Source organism: Thamnophis sirtalis, unplaced genomic scaffold, assembly GCF_051295495.1.
Source record: "Thamnophis sirtalis isolate CommonGarterSnake01/CBP01778 unplaced genomic scaffold, rThaSir2_p1.2 scaffold_3, whole genome shotgun sequence".
NCBI lineage: Eukaryota > Metazoa > Chordata > Lepidosauria > Squamata > Natricidae > Thamnophis > Thamnophis sirtalis.
Window position 1 is genome coordinate 35,591,449 of NW_028261383.1, and position 17,944 is coordinate 35,609,392.

Consider the following 17,944-nt stretch of genomic DNA (forward strand, 5'->3'; position numbering starts at 1 on the left):
GGGCTTTATAATAGTAGAACATCATCTAGATTGTATGTTAAATTTCAGATGTATTGAGCCCTCTGAAGAAGTGGAAGTCTCGCTATCTGATGGAGCAGAGCGTTACTAAATTATTGCGGCCCCTGTCTCCTGTCACCCCTCCGCTTCCTGACTCCCTGGTTCCAGATTCGCTGAGCCCCCACCTCACCACGTCCTCCTCATCTGTGCCAGGAGAGGAGGAAAGTCGCAATGGCTGCGGTGTGATCTTCTCCCCGATTCCCTCCTTGGCGGCTAGCCGCTGCAATACTCCACTACAGTTTGAGGTAAGCTGAGCTGGAAGATGGGGGAAGCAATTCTGCTTGCAAAAACTTAGAAGATGTGCATCAAAATTACTCGGAAGGAGAACAGTTAACACAAGAAGCATACGGATGACAGTTTTAAGAGAACCTTCTGAGTTTATTAGATACAGGTAGTCCTCAACTTACGACCACTACTGAACCCCAAATTTCCATTGCTAAGCAAGACAGTTGTTAAGTGAGGTTTGCCCCACTTTACAAGCTTTCTTGCTGCAGTTGATAAGTGAATCGCTGCAGTTGTGAAGTTAATAACACAGTTGTTAAATGAATCTGGCTTTCCCACTGACTTTGCTTGTCAGTAGGTCGCAAAAGGCGATCACATGAATTTGGGAGACTGCAGCCCCCATCCATATATGCCAGTTGACAAGCAGCTGAATTTTGGTCACGTGACTGGGGATATTGCGGTAGTCCGATGTGTGAAAACGGTCATCAGTCATTTTTTCAGTGTGTTATACCTTTGAATGGTTACTAAACAAACGGTTGTAAGTTGAGGACTGCTTCTACTAATAGGGTGAATTATCTGTTCCCTTATTGCTATGTAAATCAGAGTCAGTGGTATTCGGGCTCCTCATAAGCGCTGCTCGAACTTTTTTCTCCCTCCTTCTCTTGGTACTTTTCAAACATATTGCCAAGTTCACAGAATCCTTATCCCCCACTTGCATTGCCTAGTAAACCAGCAATTGAGCCCATGTTTTGCCATCTGCATTAGACTGTTTCATTAGATTACCATTCCCTTCCTATCTGCTTCTGTTTTTCAAACCTTTTGGAACTCTTTAGATTTTAAAACAGATGTGAGCGTGAAAGACTTTCTGCTCTTGTAGCTTTCTTACAGAATAACCCAGAGTCAATGTGTTCATTCTCAAGTGTCCCATGATTATGTCCCATCTGTTGTGTGAGGGGGATTTGAAATCTCAGTATTTGGAAGATGTGGCTATCCTTGCATCTGCCACTCCTCTTCATAGAAACTTGATGGGAATAACATTCTCTTGATTGCTAACTCAGTCATCACTGAGGATTCAGAAGTTTTGAGCCTTGTTTCTTAACATATCTTACAGCGTAGCTTATGATCCAGCTTCAGCTGCTGTTAGGGATGGGTTTGAGTTCTCTGCAATTACAAAAAAAAACCCCCACTAAAAACAACTACATGAGTTCATAATCTAATTTCTGTTGTCTTTAAACTGCAACAAAAAACTTATTTTTTTTCAGAATTGAAGGGTCCTTGGTGCTCTCTGAACTTACCTGTTTTCTTGCGGACATTTCATTTCCCAAACCAGCTAGTGATGTTTTTGCACTGATGTTATACCTAGTTTGGGTAATGAAACATCAGCAAGAAAACAAGCAAGCGAAGAAAGCACCATGGACCCATTATGTCAACCCTGAGCTACAAATATTCTCCTTTATTGTTTTATTGTTTTCAGAATTGGCAGTTTGTAACTAGTTCTTTGTGGTTTATTCTCTTACTGTTACCCAGAAGACAGCAGAGGTCCCATTTCTTGTTCAATCTCTGCCTTCTCACATTTCATTATGTATTTTTCAGATACTCTCAAATCTATTTTCATATGTGAGAAAACCACAAAACTGCTCCCAAGAAATCCTCAAAAACTGTTTCTTTTAAAAAGAAGAGTTTAAGAGTTACACTATAAGCATATTTGTTTCATTTTTAAAAATAAATATGCTGTTATTGTAGCTTAATAGGCAGTGTCACATTTCACTGAGGCCTCTTTACCCAGCCAACCTTATAGATAGTGACATGAGAAGATGCTAAGAAATTGTATGTTGAGGCAGTTTGTGCGCCCAATTCGAAATGCTGCTAATTTGAAATTGGCACTAGAGGAGAATTTGTCAGAATCAGTTTTAGTCAATTTGCGAAGCTTTTCATCTTTGGCAGAAGCAAAACCCCTGCTTTTTACTGTGTATGAGTGAGTCTTTTGTCCTCCCATCCCATATTTTTGTAAGAAAGATCTGGGGTGCATTAAATTCCTCACATCTACGTTTTCTGTACCGAGGCTTTGTTATTTATTCCACTCATTATGGCATTTTATTTTATTTAAGCTGTTCTCTGCTGCCTTTTCAAGACTGTTCAATTGTTAAACTGCAGATCTCCAAAATTCTGCCTAGAAATACAGGCAGCACACAAGTTTATAATTCATATGTCCAGTGTAAATTTAAAACCAATACGTATGAATGTAAATTAAAATAAACACCGAGTAAAACATTATTAGTGTGTCCCTAAACATTGAAGAAATTCAAATAGCTATTAAACCAAGCCAAAGAAATCAACTATACACAACAAATACAAAATGACTGTACAAAAATCAGCTAATATAGTTTGAGGAAACAAACTAGTGTTATAACTAGTGTCACATTTAATTGTACATATAGTACTGTTGAAGAAAATACCGTACTGCATATTTAGACATTACAATAGTTAAGATTTTGTCATATGAACTTGTGCTATTAGTTAAATTTTTGCCTAATCCCTTATTTTACCCTGTTATGAAATAAACTTCCAAACTTGCCTGGAACAGTGTGAGGTCATTTTAAGCAAATTTTCCTGTGTGTCATGTTGTATAATCCTGGAAAGTATGCTCAGGGAGAAATCAGTTGTAATCCTACGGTGTGAAATCTGTTTTCTAACATAATGAATTCCTGGGCCCCCTATTTGAATTAAATTACTCTTAAGAACATAACATTTGGGATATACTTGAAGTAAAGAAAGTGAAAACATATCTCTTGTAAAGTAATTAAGAGGTTATACAGCTTAACGTTTGCTGTTTTACTCCTATCCTCTGATTATATATTTTTGATTATTTCGCTATTGTTTCTGCCTTTCCTATAGAAGTTCAAGTCATGAATATAACCTTGCATTTTCCCCACTCCTGATCCAGCAATCAATCCATAGCACCATCCTAATTTTCATGACTGGCAGCAGATTTTGAGGGTAGCCTAGCTCCCCCACAGCATACAATTCGTAATAGAAAGAATATCCCCAGCCCTGTATACATTAAATAATTTAATGCTTATATGAAGGAAGTCTTAAGGCAACAGCATTGCCCCCAAAAACCTTTCTTTACACATCATGTCCATCTTCTCACTGTGAAGTAAGTATGCTAAGTTCATGTCTACTGTGGTTGCCCATTGGAGAAGTGACAGACTTTCCTGCATAATACTTCACTAGTCAACAAATGCTCTCTACCTTGCCTTCAGTGTTAGGAAGAGGTTTGTCCCTGAATACCAGTTTCTGGGCTCCATGAACCTTTCCATGTTCTGCTTCTAAGCTTCCTCTTGGCCTCTTTTGGGAACCCTTTGGCTCAGTCCAGTATAAACTCCTATGCTCAGTCCTTCCCTGACAGCAAGACTTATATGGAATCAGTTCTGACTTAGCTGTAGGGGCTTGCTTGGGGCTTTGTCACTCAAGAATGTCCTATGCTAGTTCAGGCTGACTTTCTGAGGTCTAGACATAAGGTTAATTAAAAAAAAAAAGACAATATCCTGATTTCTATGTGGTCCTTTGACTTGGGCCTGTCATGACATATGAATAACTCTTGTCCTAAAGTCTGTGTAATGTTTGTAGTCTTCCCCCCAACTGCTGAGGACTTGCCCAGGAGAGTTTATTTTTATTTTCTTTATTTTCTTTTTCTTTCTTTCTTTTTCTTTTTTGCTCCAGAATAGCTGTGGCTAACCTCTATGCTTGGAGGTTGTCATTTTGAGTTTTTTTTTTCACTTTTATTTTAGTTTGCCTCTTGACTTGTAAAATTAGATGAATAACAAGATGCTTTTCCCTCCTAGAACGTATCCTCCCCTGAGAGTACCCCTGCGCATAGGCCCGAGTCCCTGTCGCCCGAGGTAGTTATCACACCATCTCAATTGGAGGCGGAGAGTGTGTGCGCTTGGTTTGTGTGTTGAGCAAATGTGTGTGTCTCGGAGGGAGGAGGGGTGGGGAGAAAGCTGCAGGAGAAGAAGGAAATTGATGGGGAGGAAGGAAGAGATAGTCCATTTCTTTTGTAGTTCTGGTTGGGTAGAAAACAGGGAAACATGATATACATGCTAGTCCATCCATCTGAAGCAGAGAGAGAGAGAGAGAGAGAAAATGAACTAAAACAGCGTACGCTCAAATCAGCCCCTTATTCTCCTTGCTTCATTACAACATAAAAAGATTATTCTGCCTCTGCTCTACCCCCAGGTCCAAATTCTTTGAGATACAAATTCTGAATTCAGGCTAATAATGCCAGTTAGTGAACACAAAGGAAGTCTTCATTAGATTTTGAGGGATCTGAAATTAAAACATAATAGAATTTAGAGGGATAATTGGTTTGATTCACTATTGCAGATGCCAGGGTGTGTGTTTTACTGTAGGTTCGTATCAACCTGCATGATTAAGCTCCACTTCACTGTCTTAGTATTAAACTATGTCAGTTTCAGTCATAAAATAAATGCTTAAGTAATGTAATATAAAGATCAAAAGGGTCTTTCTATTGTCAGATCCTTAAGACAGTGCTTATTAAGCTTTTAAGGCTGCCTTCTGCAACCTGATGGCCACCAGCTAAGTTCCAACCACTAAGATCCCTGAGCTGGCCAGCAGACTAGGAAAGCCTCTTAGAGAGGTTAGCCTTAATATTTCTGCTTAAAGAATAAGCTGTTTAAGATTGCATTTCACTGTGCCTGTATTCTAAACATTGCCAATTTTTGTTGTTGTTGTATGGTGTTCTCGTTTTTGTAACCTACCCAGATACTCTATGTGGTCTTTGTGTTTGTCTACCTTTGTTTCAAACCAAGATGGCTTACCCACAACTAACAGAAGCCTGTTGAGCCATGCTTAGAAAAATGCCACTTCTGAGCAATTCTCATTTCCCCACCTCTCCAACTATGATATATTCCAGTATAAATGCAAGCAGGCATAAGTTGCATAAAGAACCTTAGCCTTTCACAAGGGAGGCACTTTTAGCTGAGGGAAGGCCGGCATTTAAAGTTTCGCAGCCTGCAAACAAAGCGTTGGGATGAAAGTGCTCCATGAAAACGTAGCAAAATGGCAGGGGGGAAAAAGCTAGAGGCAGATTCTGATAAACGACATAAACCTCTAGAAGAGATGTAATTAGTATACAGATGATAGGCAGCACACTGGCCATGGCAGCTTTCCACTGCCTGCTGTTTTTGAGACTAAATGAGTTAAAAGATAATGATAATGTACTCCACTATCTCTGCATGGTTTTGGATTGGAGAGATTAATTCAAAGGTTTTTTTTTAAAAAAAAAAAACACAATTAAATAGTAAAAATGAACAGTCTTTCTAGAATGGTGTTTCTTACTCTTGGCCACTTTCAAGCTGTGTAGACTTCCAACTTCCAAAGTTTCCTAGCCGGACATGTTGGCTGAGGAATTCTGGGGGTTGAAGTCCACAAATCTTTAAATTGCCACGGTTGAGAAATTCTGCTCTAGAGAGACTGGAGGCCCACATATCTTAATTCTTCTGAGGTAACCAGAGACCTTTTATCATAGCTTGGATCGAGATGGGCCTTGAAAGCAATGGAAAAGGGGGAAGAAGTAAAAGATAAATCATCTATTTTGAATAGAACACATCACGCCAACCTTATCTCTTGCTTGGTTTTAAAACAATTCTACAGATATTAGGAGAAGATTCCTGTAAAGGAATCTTGTCATTATGACAAGATAACATACTTTATGTAGAGAACTACCCAGGATTCCATCATCTTATACTCTACCATCGACTCTTGTCAGTCTCTGTGTTGAGGAGATTTCTGAATGATGTGTGAGAAAAAGGTGTGCTTATGCTGCATGGTTGTAATAGTCGTACTGTAAATTAGCTGGTTGATCAGAACATCCGGTGCCTGGCACAGTTGTTTGCCTTGAAATTTGTGTTTGATTCTTCCCCTTTTATTGAAATGGTTGTGATGTTATATGTGAAATGGGTGACCTTGCAAAAAACACCAAGGCAATTTGGGGGGGAGGGCATTGACATGTCCATCCCAGATGGGGAGGGACCCTGAGATTGTGCAGAATCTGCTGCCTAGAGGAACAAAAAGAGAAAAAAAAGGACTGTTTAGATAGAAGAACAGGTAAAAAAGCAAAACAGAGCAGAAAGAGTGCAGCGGGTTAGGGGAGCAAGCAGCGGGAAAGTAGCGTGTGCTGTAATTTGTCAATGTGGGAAATATTTCATAACAACCTCTTTCTTTTTTTCTCTCTCTTTGTGCCCCTTTCTCCCCGGTTCTCTCCCCTGTTCGATCTCCTTTTCTTCCCTGCCCTCCCTTGCTCTCTTGATGGCTGTTGTAGCTCTGCCTCAGGACAGACCTGGACACACCCAAGGCAGCATTCCTGGACGCTGGTGCTAACAACTGCCTAGAGAGACCTTCATTACTCACCACGGGGCATTCTGAGCCAGCCTCCCTGCCCTCAGAAACCAGCTTCCTGGGAAAGAGCATGGAAACCCAGACTTTGCTCAGAAACTCTGACCAAGCTTTTCGGACAGAGTTCAATTTAATGTATGCCTTTTCCCCTTTGAACGCGATGCCCCGGGCCGATGGATTATTAAGAGAGTCTCCCCAGATGGCCGATGGGAAGCTTCTGAATCCAGATATGGGCAGCTGCAGTTCTCCTGCAGAGGGATACTTTGGCAGACACGAGCAGGTGATGCTTAAGGAAGCCGTACATGGCTCAGCGGCCCATTGTGAAGGAGTCAAATCTGCTCCCCAGAACCCTCCACAGAGAAAAAAGGTGAGAGAAGTTTGTGGAATTCATGTTGTTCATTTTCTGCTGTGCTTTTGCTGATGGGCTCCCTGTCATCTTAGGAAATAGGATTTTTTTTAAAGCAAGCCTAATCTGAAATTTGAGCAAAAATCAGTTGCTAAGCTAATTTCAAATCTAATTGTATGGCATTTGTAGTGATTTAAAGTGCAAAACAGTCACTGTTTTATCCTAAACTTACCGAAACTCGGCCCCAGCTAGGCTGATAATCGTGTTTCCCTCATAGGTATCTCTGCTGGAGTACCGCAAACGAAAGCAAGAGGCCAAGGAGGGAGGGGATCCTGCCAGATGCACAGTGACATCTAATCGACTAAGTAGCAGCAGCTCTGGGCCAGAAGTGGACGTTGGTGCTGTGCCAAGCTCTGGAAGTCACACCCTATCGTCTCCACAACATGGCTTCTCCCCCTCACACTCCTCCCTGTCTCATCTAGAGGAAGTGAGCCCCCCAGAGCCGAGAGCAACTAGTCACTGCAAATCGCACGAGAGCATCAGCAGTAGGTGGTAAGTGACTGCTTGTTATTACCCAGTCTTTAGACGAAAACCTATGCAATTCACGTCCTCCACCTAGAAATCCCTCCGTGTAATGCAGCAGGGTAATCTTGCCCATTGTAGCTGACATTATTGGCCAAGTGATTATCTCTAGGACTGCTAATACTATATTATTGTAGTCTGAGGAAGAATCCCTCAATGCTAAGCATTTCTTATAGGCAGCACAAGGCCAGATTGGCTTTCCAGTAACTAATGCGTCACTCTGTGGAAATTCTACAGCAGGGATGCGACTAATGGGGTTTCTGGCAAGAACCAGCCTTCCTGCTCCTCTTCCCCTCACAAGGAGAGTTGCCCTATGGAACCAGAGTGGCTATTGAGCACGCGCACGTGTGTGTGTGTGTGGAATTCTGTGGCTGGGAACCAGCCTTTACAACCTATCTAAACCAGAAAACTACAAGTAGAGGTGAAAGGGCTAGGCAGAATATCTTCCCCCTTGTAAACTGCCTCACTGAGGGCAAACATTGCTCAGAACTTGGCTGTGATAAGTAGTTACGAGGTACCCATATACCCATCGGGTTAAGCAACATTGTACAAAGTGCTGAAAGGGAGCAATTAAATAAGGAATTGAAGGCTCTGGTCCATGAGATAAAAGAAAGGAAGAAAAATATAGCTATATAGAATAGCCCTCACTTATTGATTGCAATTGGGATTAGTAATTCCACCACCAAGTGACACAGTCATATTGTCAGGATTCCAACTAACACACCCTTTGAATGAAAGAACTCCGGGGCCTGAGGTTTCCTCAAAGAACATTTTATTAGGGTATATCATATTGGCACAATGGTGGTGAAAACCAGCTCTAAAGTTCCCTCCGGCTTTCCCCTTAATTAAAAGTAAAAGTTTGCCACTTCCCCCGCAGGCATCAGTCACATGATCCAATCAGCATTCAGTCCAGACGTCGGATGACTCCAGTCTCCACCTCCCAACAACATGCACACAAGACCTTGGTTCCCAGGGGAAAGAATGCTGTTATAGCACCCCAACTATCTCTACACACACCTCTTCCCCAATCCCTCATCTCCAGTCTGCGTCAGCACCGAAGCTTTGAAGAAAAGAAAAGAAAACCCTCACTGGAAGAGAAAGATGGCCACCGTCTAGCTAGCTTCAGGGCTGACACATACAGTGAAAAGTCATGTGACTGACTTAGGTCAGTTCCAGCCACAGCCATTAAGTGAATCATCACAGGTCATAAAGCATAGTGTCACATGACCAGGACTTGCAACTTTATGCCAGCTTCTGCGTTGACTGTTGAAAATCCAGCTGTGGAGGTTACAAATGGCAATCATGTATTCCCAGGATGCTATGACTGTTGTAAATGTGCACAGGTTGCCAAGTCACAGTTACGTGAACATAAGAGAGGCTGCAATTGTTGCAACTTTTAACAACTGGTTACGTCTCCTTTTTCTGCACTGTTGTAACTGAACAGTTGCTAAATGATGTGAAGAGTTCTATGTTCAGCTTTTGAGAAGAAGATGAGTGTGATTTTTAAACTTGGAGGAAGAAACTTGACTAGGCTGATTGTACTATCCTGATAGCCAAAAATGTAGAAAATCTGTGAGCCCTAATATTCATAGTCAAAGAACACAGCGGGGAGGAAAAATGGGAAGAAAATGAAATACAAAAAGACTAAATGACTAATGACAGGAGGTAGAATAATTGGCCTTAAAACTAACAATGAAGATCCAATCCAATCTTGTGCCTTCTGCCTTTTTAGGCTCAATCATCAACAGTAAAGGAACAAAAGCAGTAAAGAAAGTATGCCACAGAGTAACATTTGCAATGAAGGCCTTGGAAAAGATACTCAGAGGCTGTGTTGCTTCTCTTTCTGCAAAGATAGAATTGCACAAGAATACTGTATTCCACTATGACCCTCTATGGAAGCAAAAGTTGAACTTTAAAGAATCGGGATAGGAGGAAGGGTATTGACACTTTTGAACGTTGGTGTCAGAGAAGACTCCCTTGAGGCTGATCCTTGTGATGAACAGCCAAGAAAACAAATTTATTATCAAAGAAATCAACACAAGTTCTCATTGGAAGCAGACATGGCCATGCTCAATTATCCTACTTTGGATGTATTATGTAAAGACCCACCTCTCTGGGAAAGGTCATGATTGATTGATTGATGGATCGATATCCTGCCTTCTTTATTCATTTTTTAAAGACCTCAAGGTGGCAAATATGCACAATACTCCTCCTTCCTATTTTCCCCACAACAACCCTGTGAGTTGTGTTGGTTCTGAGAGTATCTCAAAATCACCCCAACCACGTTTCATCCCTAAAGAGGGACTAGAGCTCACAAAAAGGTTGGGAAAGATAGAAGGAAAGGAAAGAACAGCAGTTACAGTAGCTATTAATGTAGTTTTGCTATACTTGAAATTACAAGCTAGGGATGGATTGTCCCGCAGAAATATCTACTTAGTTGCTAGGAATCAAAAACGACTTGATAATCAGTTTTGCTTTTTACCACCCCATTCATTGTACCTCTGCCGAACCCATATGGTGCTTCACACATTGCCTTTTGTTGTCTAAAAGTTTTGCTTCTCTTTTTTGAGAATCTCATCCATTTCATTCAATATGACTTTCTCAAACTCCCCTTCTCTCAATCCATTCTCCTTGCATGCATTGGTTTTGAGATCCATAGTCTCACTGCGTTTGGCAATAGGTCTAATATTTATTGCAGATCATTTGGGTCTTCAGCCAACAACACGGCATCATCTGCATATGAAAGTATGTTTAGGTACCTGATCCCACCTTAGAAATGAATGTTTTCAGTAAACATGAACTTTACTGTTTTTACAAGCCTTAAGATGACTGTTTATCTGCACAAACCCTTGACATTCCCATATTCACTCATTTTTTTTCTTCATGTTTTTTCTCTCTGTCTCGTGTTAAAGGATGGTGCCCACTTCTGTTGAGCGGCTTCGAGAAGGACGTGGCATTTTGGAGAAGGTTTTACGTAGCAGTGCAAAAATGTGTCAGCGAGGAGAACCCTCGCCTTCTCGAGATAGTGTAGGAGAGAGAGAAGTAGGTAAGTTGAGGATGTATCAGAAAGGAGCCCTGGGAATGAATCTTCTTGGAAAGCCAAAAGTACATTAGGAACTCCACTTGTGAAGTCGCTGTTCTCTGTGGAGCCACTTCCACATGAAATGTCCAACCCAGTGGAAGCAGGCTAGTTTCTAAGAATCCTACTCAGCTGTCAGTTACAGTGATCTCGGGCCTGAATTTTCTGCACAATCTTTTGTCAGGGTTCCAAATAGCATCCTCATCCAGATAAGAGTCCGAGGCTAAGTATTCCTCAAAGTCCAAATTTAGTTGAGGAGCCATATTGGCACATGTTGAAAAACCCAAATCTGAACACCTCCAGGTTTTCCCCACCCAGTTGAAAGTTCAAGACCCTGCCCCAGCACCCACGTATCCATTCACATGGTCCAATCAGTCACTGTCCCAAAGGAAGATTCCTCCCAGTGACACCCCTCCATCCAGGTGCAGGGGCTAGATAACCTTGACTCTCTGAGAAAGAATGTTATTTCGACTGCAAAGTTCCCATGCCCCATCCATACAGTCCCCCCTCCCAGTTTCCCACAGTAGAATATGTGGCAGGCCTGAGGCCCACTGTAAAAGATGGTTTCCAAGCCTGACATCTTTGATTTGGTAAAAAAAATCCAATTGTTATCATAAATATAAAGTAATAATAAGGATACCACGTGTCTGACAGGAAGTAGCCACTTGTTCCCATACAGTAGCAGGTCGCAGTCACAGATGCCCTACTTAAATAAGGAGCATATGCCTTACACATCCTAGTTATAAAAGATGGTTTAAAAAGCCCTAATCCTAACCCAATCAACATTGGCACCATTCTGAATGAAGGGTTTATCACACACACATCCCCATGTTCTACCACATAGTGTGATCATAGGAAGAGAAACCTAAAATGAGCTGCAGGTTGTTTTCATTGTTATGAACTGCTCTGGAGCTATTACTGTTCCAGTAATTATTCCCTTTCTTTCTGTTGACATGACAGAGCAGGCCAAAGGAAGGACAAGCATGTTGTCATATACCTTCCCATTCCTCTATAAACACGGGCATCAAACTCACTGCATCACATTGCCGCCACGTGACGTATGGCAACATTTTCCCCCTTTGTGGAGCTGGGGTGGGCGTGGCCTGCATGTGACACATCTGACCCGAGAGCCACCAGTTTGACACTCCTCTATAAGAATCTCACTGATCTCATGACATCCAAGTATTCTCTAGTCAGTACACTTCAGTATATTGCTCAGGCTTTAAATTTCTTGAGGTTATATTTCCTCACAGGAACGTTTTCTCACCTTATTTCTATTTTTTTAAAAACACCACTGAATATTTGCTTTGATACTTTATTAATGTGGTTTAATTTGCGCAGTTTATCTTACTACAAATATTTCCACTGCATTATTATATATTTCCTTTTTGTGAATTGCCAAGAGTCTGAATGATTGCAGTGGCGTGCAAGATGAATGAATGAGTGATGAACGATCGATCATTCATTCATTCATTCTCTACAGATGCCTGTCTCAAGGAAGTGGCTTTCTTGCCTGATTCAGGAAAGAATGTGCCCTCCTTACACTTATCTCTCTGGTTGGTTTTCTAGATGCTGTAGAAGGAGACTTATCAGAATCGGCCAATTCTTCCTTTAAGGGCCCAGCTGTTTACAGTCCTTCTCGATACAGCTATCAGGTATGAGAAGCAATAACAAGTATGGTAGTTAAGTCTCTACCCATAGCAATTCATCAATCGTTTTCCACAAGGTGTACCCAACCTTTCCTAATCTTTTAAATGCATTTTAAATTCAGAAAATACAAATACAGATAGTCCTTGACTTACAACCGTTCATTTAGTGACCATTCAAAAATAACAATGGCATTTAGAAAAAAGTGACTTATGACTGTTTTTCCACAGTTACAACCTTTGAAAGATGCCCATGATCACGTGATCAAAATTCAGAGGCTTGGCAACAGGTTCATACTTAAGACTGTTGCTGTAGCCGAAGGTCACGTGATCCCCCTTGGGCAACCTTTTGACAAAGCAAAGTCCGTGGGGAAGCCAGATTCACTTTGAATAACTGGATTACCAACTAATCAACTGCAGTGATTCCCTTAACAGCTGTGGCAAGAAAAGTTGTAAAATGGGGGGAAATCTCCCTTCACAAATGAAACGTTGGGCTCATTTGTGGTTGTAAGTTGAGGACTACCTTAACACAGGGCTGTTTGGAACATACTGAGAACTAAAAGGTAAATCAGAGGTTGGCGGACACATTCTTGGGGCGGGAGGAGGATGGGGGGGGGGGCAATGCCTTTACCCGTTTCCTTTCTGCTCAGAGATTGTGGTGTGCCTGGCCATCTCTACCCACCGCAGCCATTTTGTATGAGCATCCAGGTCATGATGCTAGATTCCAGACCTACGTTCTGGCTCAAAAAGTTTGGAGTTCCTCGATCCAATCAGCTTTCTTAAGAGGAGTGTGGAGGTAGCCAAGGTGCAGCCGAATATAATATTATTCTGTTTTGTTCACTCTCTCCCCACCCCACCCTCCAGCTCTTGCAGTCTGACAGTCCACGTACAGAATCTCAGACTCTCCTTCAGAGCACCTCACCATACCGAGGACATCCCGTCCCATCCCCCGGATACAGCTACCGGTCTCAGTCCCAGAGGCCCGGGCACCTTCCCTCCCTCGGCTCCTCGGAACCCTCCGTGTCCTCCACCCCGTCGGACTCCACGGCTCCGTTTGCAGGGACCTCCTCCGGCTATTATAGCAACCAGCACCATGCTGGCAACGGAGTCTTGAAGAAGAACTGCCCCGCCACGGCTGCTCCCAGTCCCGCCCATTCGACCGTTGCAGACTGCTTGCCGTCCTCTGAATCAGGGTCTCATCCCTGCATGGGAACTGCCAGCTGCACTTCTTCCTCTAGGCCCTCTCAGTCGGACTTACGGACTATCAACCCTGCCGCTTCCGGGCAACCTGCTCTCTACCAGAACTCCAGAGCCGCCACCGCCACAGCAGCACTTTCCAACCCGCAGCACTACTCCCACCGAGGGGGAGGAAGCAGCCTTCACCCGTACAGACTGCAGCAGCTTCCGGGGTCAGGCGTAAAGACTCAGACAGGCCTTTCATAGGGCAGGACAGAATTGCCTACTGTTCTTTCCAGCGGTAGCTCGAAAGGAAGGATGCTGGAACGGCAAAGGGCCAGAGGCCGAGGCTTCCGGATGTACAAGCGAGCGAAAGCACTGCCAGCCTCCCCCCTGGCTCTGAAACGAGGAGGAAGTGGTGGCGGTGGCGGCAGTGGCGGCGGCAGGGCCTGTAGCAAAGCATGGCCCCGATGCCTGGGTACGTTGTAGAGAAAGCCAATGGTGCTGAGTGGCGTGGCCTCTGTCTCCTGCCTGTGCCCTTAGCTTGTAGTCACCTGGGCAGGTAGGTAAGCTTGAATAAGAAAAACGTGCAAATCAGAACATTAGGGAAGGGCGATTTGGGGGCGGGCGGGGCTATTCCTTTAAGAAATAATAATCCCAAAGTGTTCTCTGCAGAGTTGGGTTCCCAGAACGTTCTGGGTTGGGGAGGGTGGGTGGTGTAGTCCATTCTGATCATTCCAGTCGTAAGCAAGAGCTTTTATTGTCTCCAGACTCTGGGCAGAGACTCATGGGATATGGCTGGTGGTAGTGTGTGTGTGTGTTTGTGTATGTCTGTGTGTGCTCAAGTGTGAATCAGTGTGCATGAGCAAAGACTGGATGCGCAAGCAAATGTTGCCGCAGTGCTAAAGATCACTCTCAGAACCGGAGTCTGGGGCAAGCCGTACTCCGCGTCGGAGCGTCCTCACGCTCTGCCATGGGAAGATGGTGGCTCGTCAGCAGGGAACAGCTTTGTATGATAAGTTGTCCTGTAGTTTGATTGTTTGTCTGTGGATGATGGTGAGAGAAAACGCCCCGTCTGGGTCGTGCGACATGCTGCCCTTGTCAGGCGTGTCCTTGTGCGTGTGTGAGAGGCTCCTGCTATCACCTCGTTGAGGTCCAACAGCACTTCCAGCCCCCGCTGGTTGCGCTGTCCCAATTCCATACAGTTGCCAGCTTTTCTCACTTGTTTACTCTCTCAAGCGTGTGTTTTTATTTATCTAATTTTATATTCAGTTATAACCATAGTAGGTTAGCAAATAAATCAGGCAGGTCTAACCCCACCCCACCCCACCCCACCCAGTGCTGCCACGGACCTTTTCCTCCCCTCTCCGAAAAGATGATGCTGTGAGCATGTCTTCCCTCTTTTCCCAGAAGCAAAAATATATAATTTTTTTTTTGTTTTTTTGCATTTTTAATTAGGGCTGTTACAGGTTTCTCTTAACTCATTGAAATCAGGTGTTCTTCATTCAATTTGGGGGAGACTTTTAAAAAACAAATCAAAAGTGGAGAAGAAAAGAAACCTTTCCTCTAAAAAAAAGTATCCGGCTGTGAGCGTTTTGGGGGAATGGAACTTGACACCCAGAAACCGGGTGTCCTATATACTGTATAAAAAAAGAGGGTGTCAGCTTCACTGGGCTTTGCAGCCTCCTTTCCCCCCCCATCATGTTGAGCATCCTCTCAGCATTGCAAGGATCCGTCTGGAGATCGGCAGGCAGAGATATGAAGCACCCCACTTATTCAGGGTGCTGGGAAGGGTAGGAGTCCACCGGGAAGTCGGGAGTGCAGGGGGGCTGCAGTGCTACCCTCAAGTGGAGTTGTACACTGTGCTGTAATATTTGAACTTTCACAAGAGATGTAATAATTTTGATAATAAAATACTTAACTTGAAAAAAAAATCACTTGGAATCTGCTCTTTTGTTGGCTGGGGAGGTGTTACAGAATAACAGAGTTTGGAAGGGAACCTCAGAGGACTTCTAGCCCAACCCCCCTGCTTAGGCAAGGAAACTATCATTTCAGACAAATGGTTGTCCGGTCTCTTTCTTAAAAATCTCTACTGATTAAATCTGTCAGGAAATTTTTCCTTGGTTCTAAGTTGCTTCTCTCCTTGATTAGTTTCCACCCATTGCTTCTTGTCCTGCCCTCAGGTGCCTTGGAGAATAGTTTGACTCCCTCTTCTTTGTGGCAACCCCTGAATACTGGAAGACTGCTATCATGTCTCCCCTAGTCCTTCTTTTCACTAAACTAGACATACCCAGTTCCTGCAACCGTTCTTCATATGGTTCTAGGTTACTTCTCTCCTTGGTTGGTTTCCATCCATTGCCTCTTTGTCCTTCCTTCAGGTGCTTTGGAGAACATGTGTAGCTTTACATCAAAGGAAAAGGACCTAAAAAGTTACATGATACAACACCGTAAATGTCTATGGAGATTCTCTGTCATCTTAGTCATGGTTATCCCCAAAGGTGCTTTTTCAAGAGGCAACTGGACTGTGTGTTTTTTTCTATGAAGACATTTCGCTTCTCATCCAAGAAGCTTCTTCAGCTCTGAGAGATTGCACCAAATTCTGCGTATTATATTTTAGGAAAGAACAAACTGGAACATGTTCAAAAGACACCAGCGAAGGTGATGAACAGAGGCTGAAATGAAAACTGAAGGATGAAAAAAGAGATTTATGACCACTTTTCACAGTACCAAGGTGGCGCAGTGGTTAAAAGCAGCACTGCAGGCTACTGCTAGATCAGCAGGTCAGCGGTTCAAATCTCACCGGCTCAGGGTTGACTCAGCCTTCCATCCTTCCGAGGTGGGTAAAATGAGGACCCAGATTGTTGGGGGCAATATGCTGACTCTCTGTAAACCGCTTAGAGAGGCCTGAAAGGCCTATGAAGCGGTATATAAGTCTACTGCTATTGCTATATTATAATCACATAATCAAATTTCAGATGCTTGGCAACTGACACACATTTATGACGGTTGCAGTGTCCTGCAGAATTAAGATGCGCTGGCTGAGGAATTCTGGGAGTTGAAGTCCACAAGTCACAAAGTTGCCAAGGTTGGAGACCCCTGGTGCAGATTACTCCCCAAATTAACTGTTTCCAAATTAACTGTTTCCAAGATAGAAGTCAGTAGGTCAGTGACTGTTTCATGTGCCACAACATTTCTTTGAAGGTTGCTGTTCTTTTTTTAATGTTGTGATTCATAAGACTCACAGGTTTCAATACATACTGAATGTATATATTGTACCTCATATAAAATTGTATTGATGATAAAACTCATTTAGCCTTCAGTCTTACACATACTTAACCCAAGATTAAATACAAGGCTTACTTTTGGGTAATTGTGGCTAGATTTACCGTCAGTTAAAGCCTTTGTGGCAGCTTAAAGGAGAAGCATGGACTTTTAATAAATACTAGCTGATAACGCAGCTTTGCCCGGGTATTTATTTATAGGGGGAAAATGTCAGTACAAAACATAATTTCTAATGTTGGATTTTCCCCCTTACCAGAGGGAGCCCCCTTGTGGAGTACTGTGGAGCCGTTACCATGGCAACCCTACCCCTGTACAGGAGAAGCCATTTTACAGATGATTATGCATTTTTCCACCCCTTGGCCACAGCCATTGTCCTCGGAGCTGAGCTAACTTCGTAGTCTCGGCTAGAAAACCAAAATCAGCTTACAGTATTTGTGATTGCCAAAACGGCCACCACAAAAATGAAAACTGGTCTGATTAATTGGCCACCTGCTTTATGACCATCACAATTTAACAAGTGCAATTGCCCTGCTAAATTACAGTCGTAAATTGAGGACTACCTGTACTGGTATTCCTAGTCTCGAGAAATAGCCTTATGTGCCTTGGATGAAGCCATATGTTTAATCCAGGTTTCCTTCACCGCTGTTAGTTTCCCACTAACCCTTGTGGAATGGGACAATTCGCCAGGGCCAACTTGCTGTGGCCAACTCACTGCTGTCAATTTGCCGTGGCCAACTCGCCATGGAACTATTCACTGTGACCAATTTGCAGCGGAAAAACCTGTTGCCGAATAATTCAAGAATTTTAATTCTTTAAAAACAATTTTATTTTAACTTTTGTCCTTCACATTTCATTTTGTCTCTCCTTTTGCATCCTTTCCTTAATGATGCTATTTCACCAGTTCTCCGATATTATGTAATTTTTGTCCTGTGGCGAGTTGGCTGTGGCAAGTCCAAATTTGGAGCCCATCAGTATGGTTAGGAGGGAGCACGAATTTTTAGCCGGCCTTACATACATTTCCTGTCAAAATACATGGGGAAATGCCTTTGGGGAAAATTCCACTTAGGGTTAGGGTTAGCTCCCCATGAATTCGCAGAGCAAAATGGACATTGCCATTGGATTTGGAGCCCATCAGTA

General features: G+C 43.0%; 1 protein-coding gene across 5 annotated transcripts in view; it reads left to right on the plus strand.

The window, feature by feature from the left end:
- SETD5 (SET domain containing 5) overlaps positions 1 to 15,459 on the plus strand; it is a 69,290-nt gene extending 53,831 nt beyond the window's left edge. For 4 of the 5 annotated variants that reach the window (XM_014066734.2, XM_014066733.2, XM_087708669.1 and 1 more), the window contains 7 exons: positions 49 to 302; positions 4,125 to 4,181; positions 6,623 to 7,063; positions 7,320 to 7,594; positions 10,537 to 10,670; positions 12,273 to 12,358; positions 13,214 to 15,459. In XM_014066734.2, the coding sequence (XP_013922209.2) occupies positions 49 to 302; positions 4,125 to 4,181; positions 6,623 to 7,063; positions 7,320 to 7,594; positions 10,537 to 10,670; positions 12,273 to 12,358; positions 13,214 to 13,792 (1,826 nt within the window). In that variant the 3' untranslated portion in view covers positions 13,793 to 15,459. The remainder of the gene's footprint in view (positions 1 to 48; positions 303 to 4,124; positions 4,182 to 6,622; positions 7,064 to 7,319; positions 7,595 to 10,536; positions 10,671 to 12,272; positions 12,359 to 13,213) is intronic. The other variant, XM_014066735.2, reaches the window with a different exon arrangement.
- Positions 15,460 to 17,944: the final 2,485 nt, after the last annotated feature.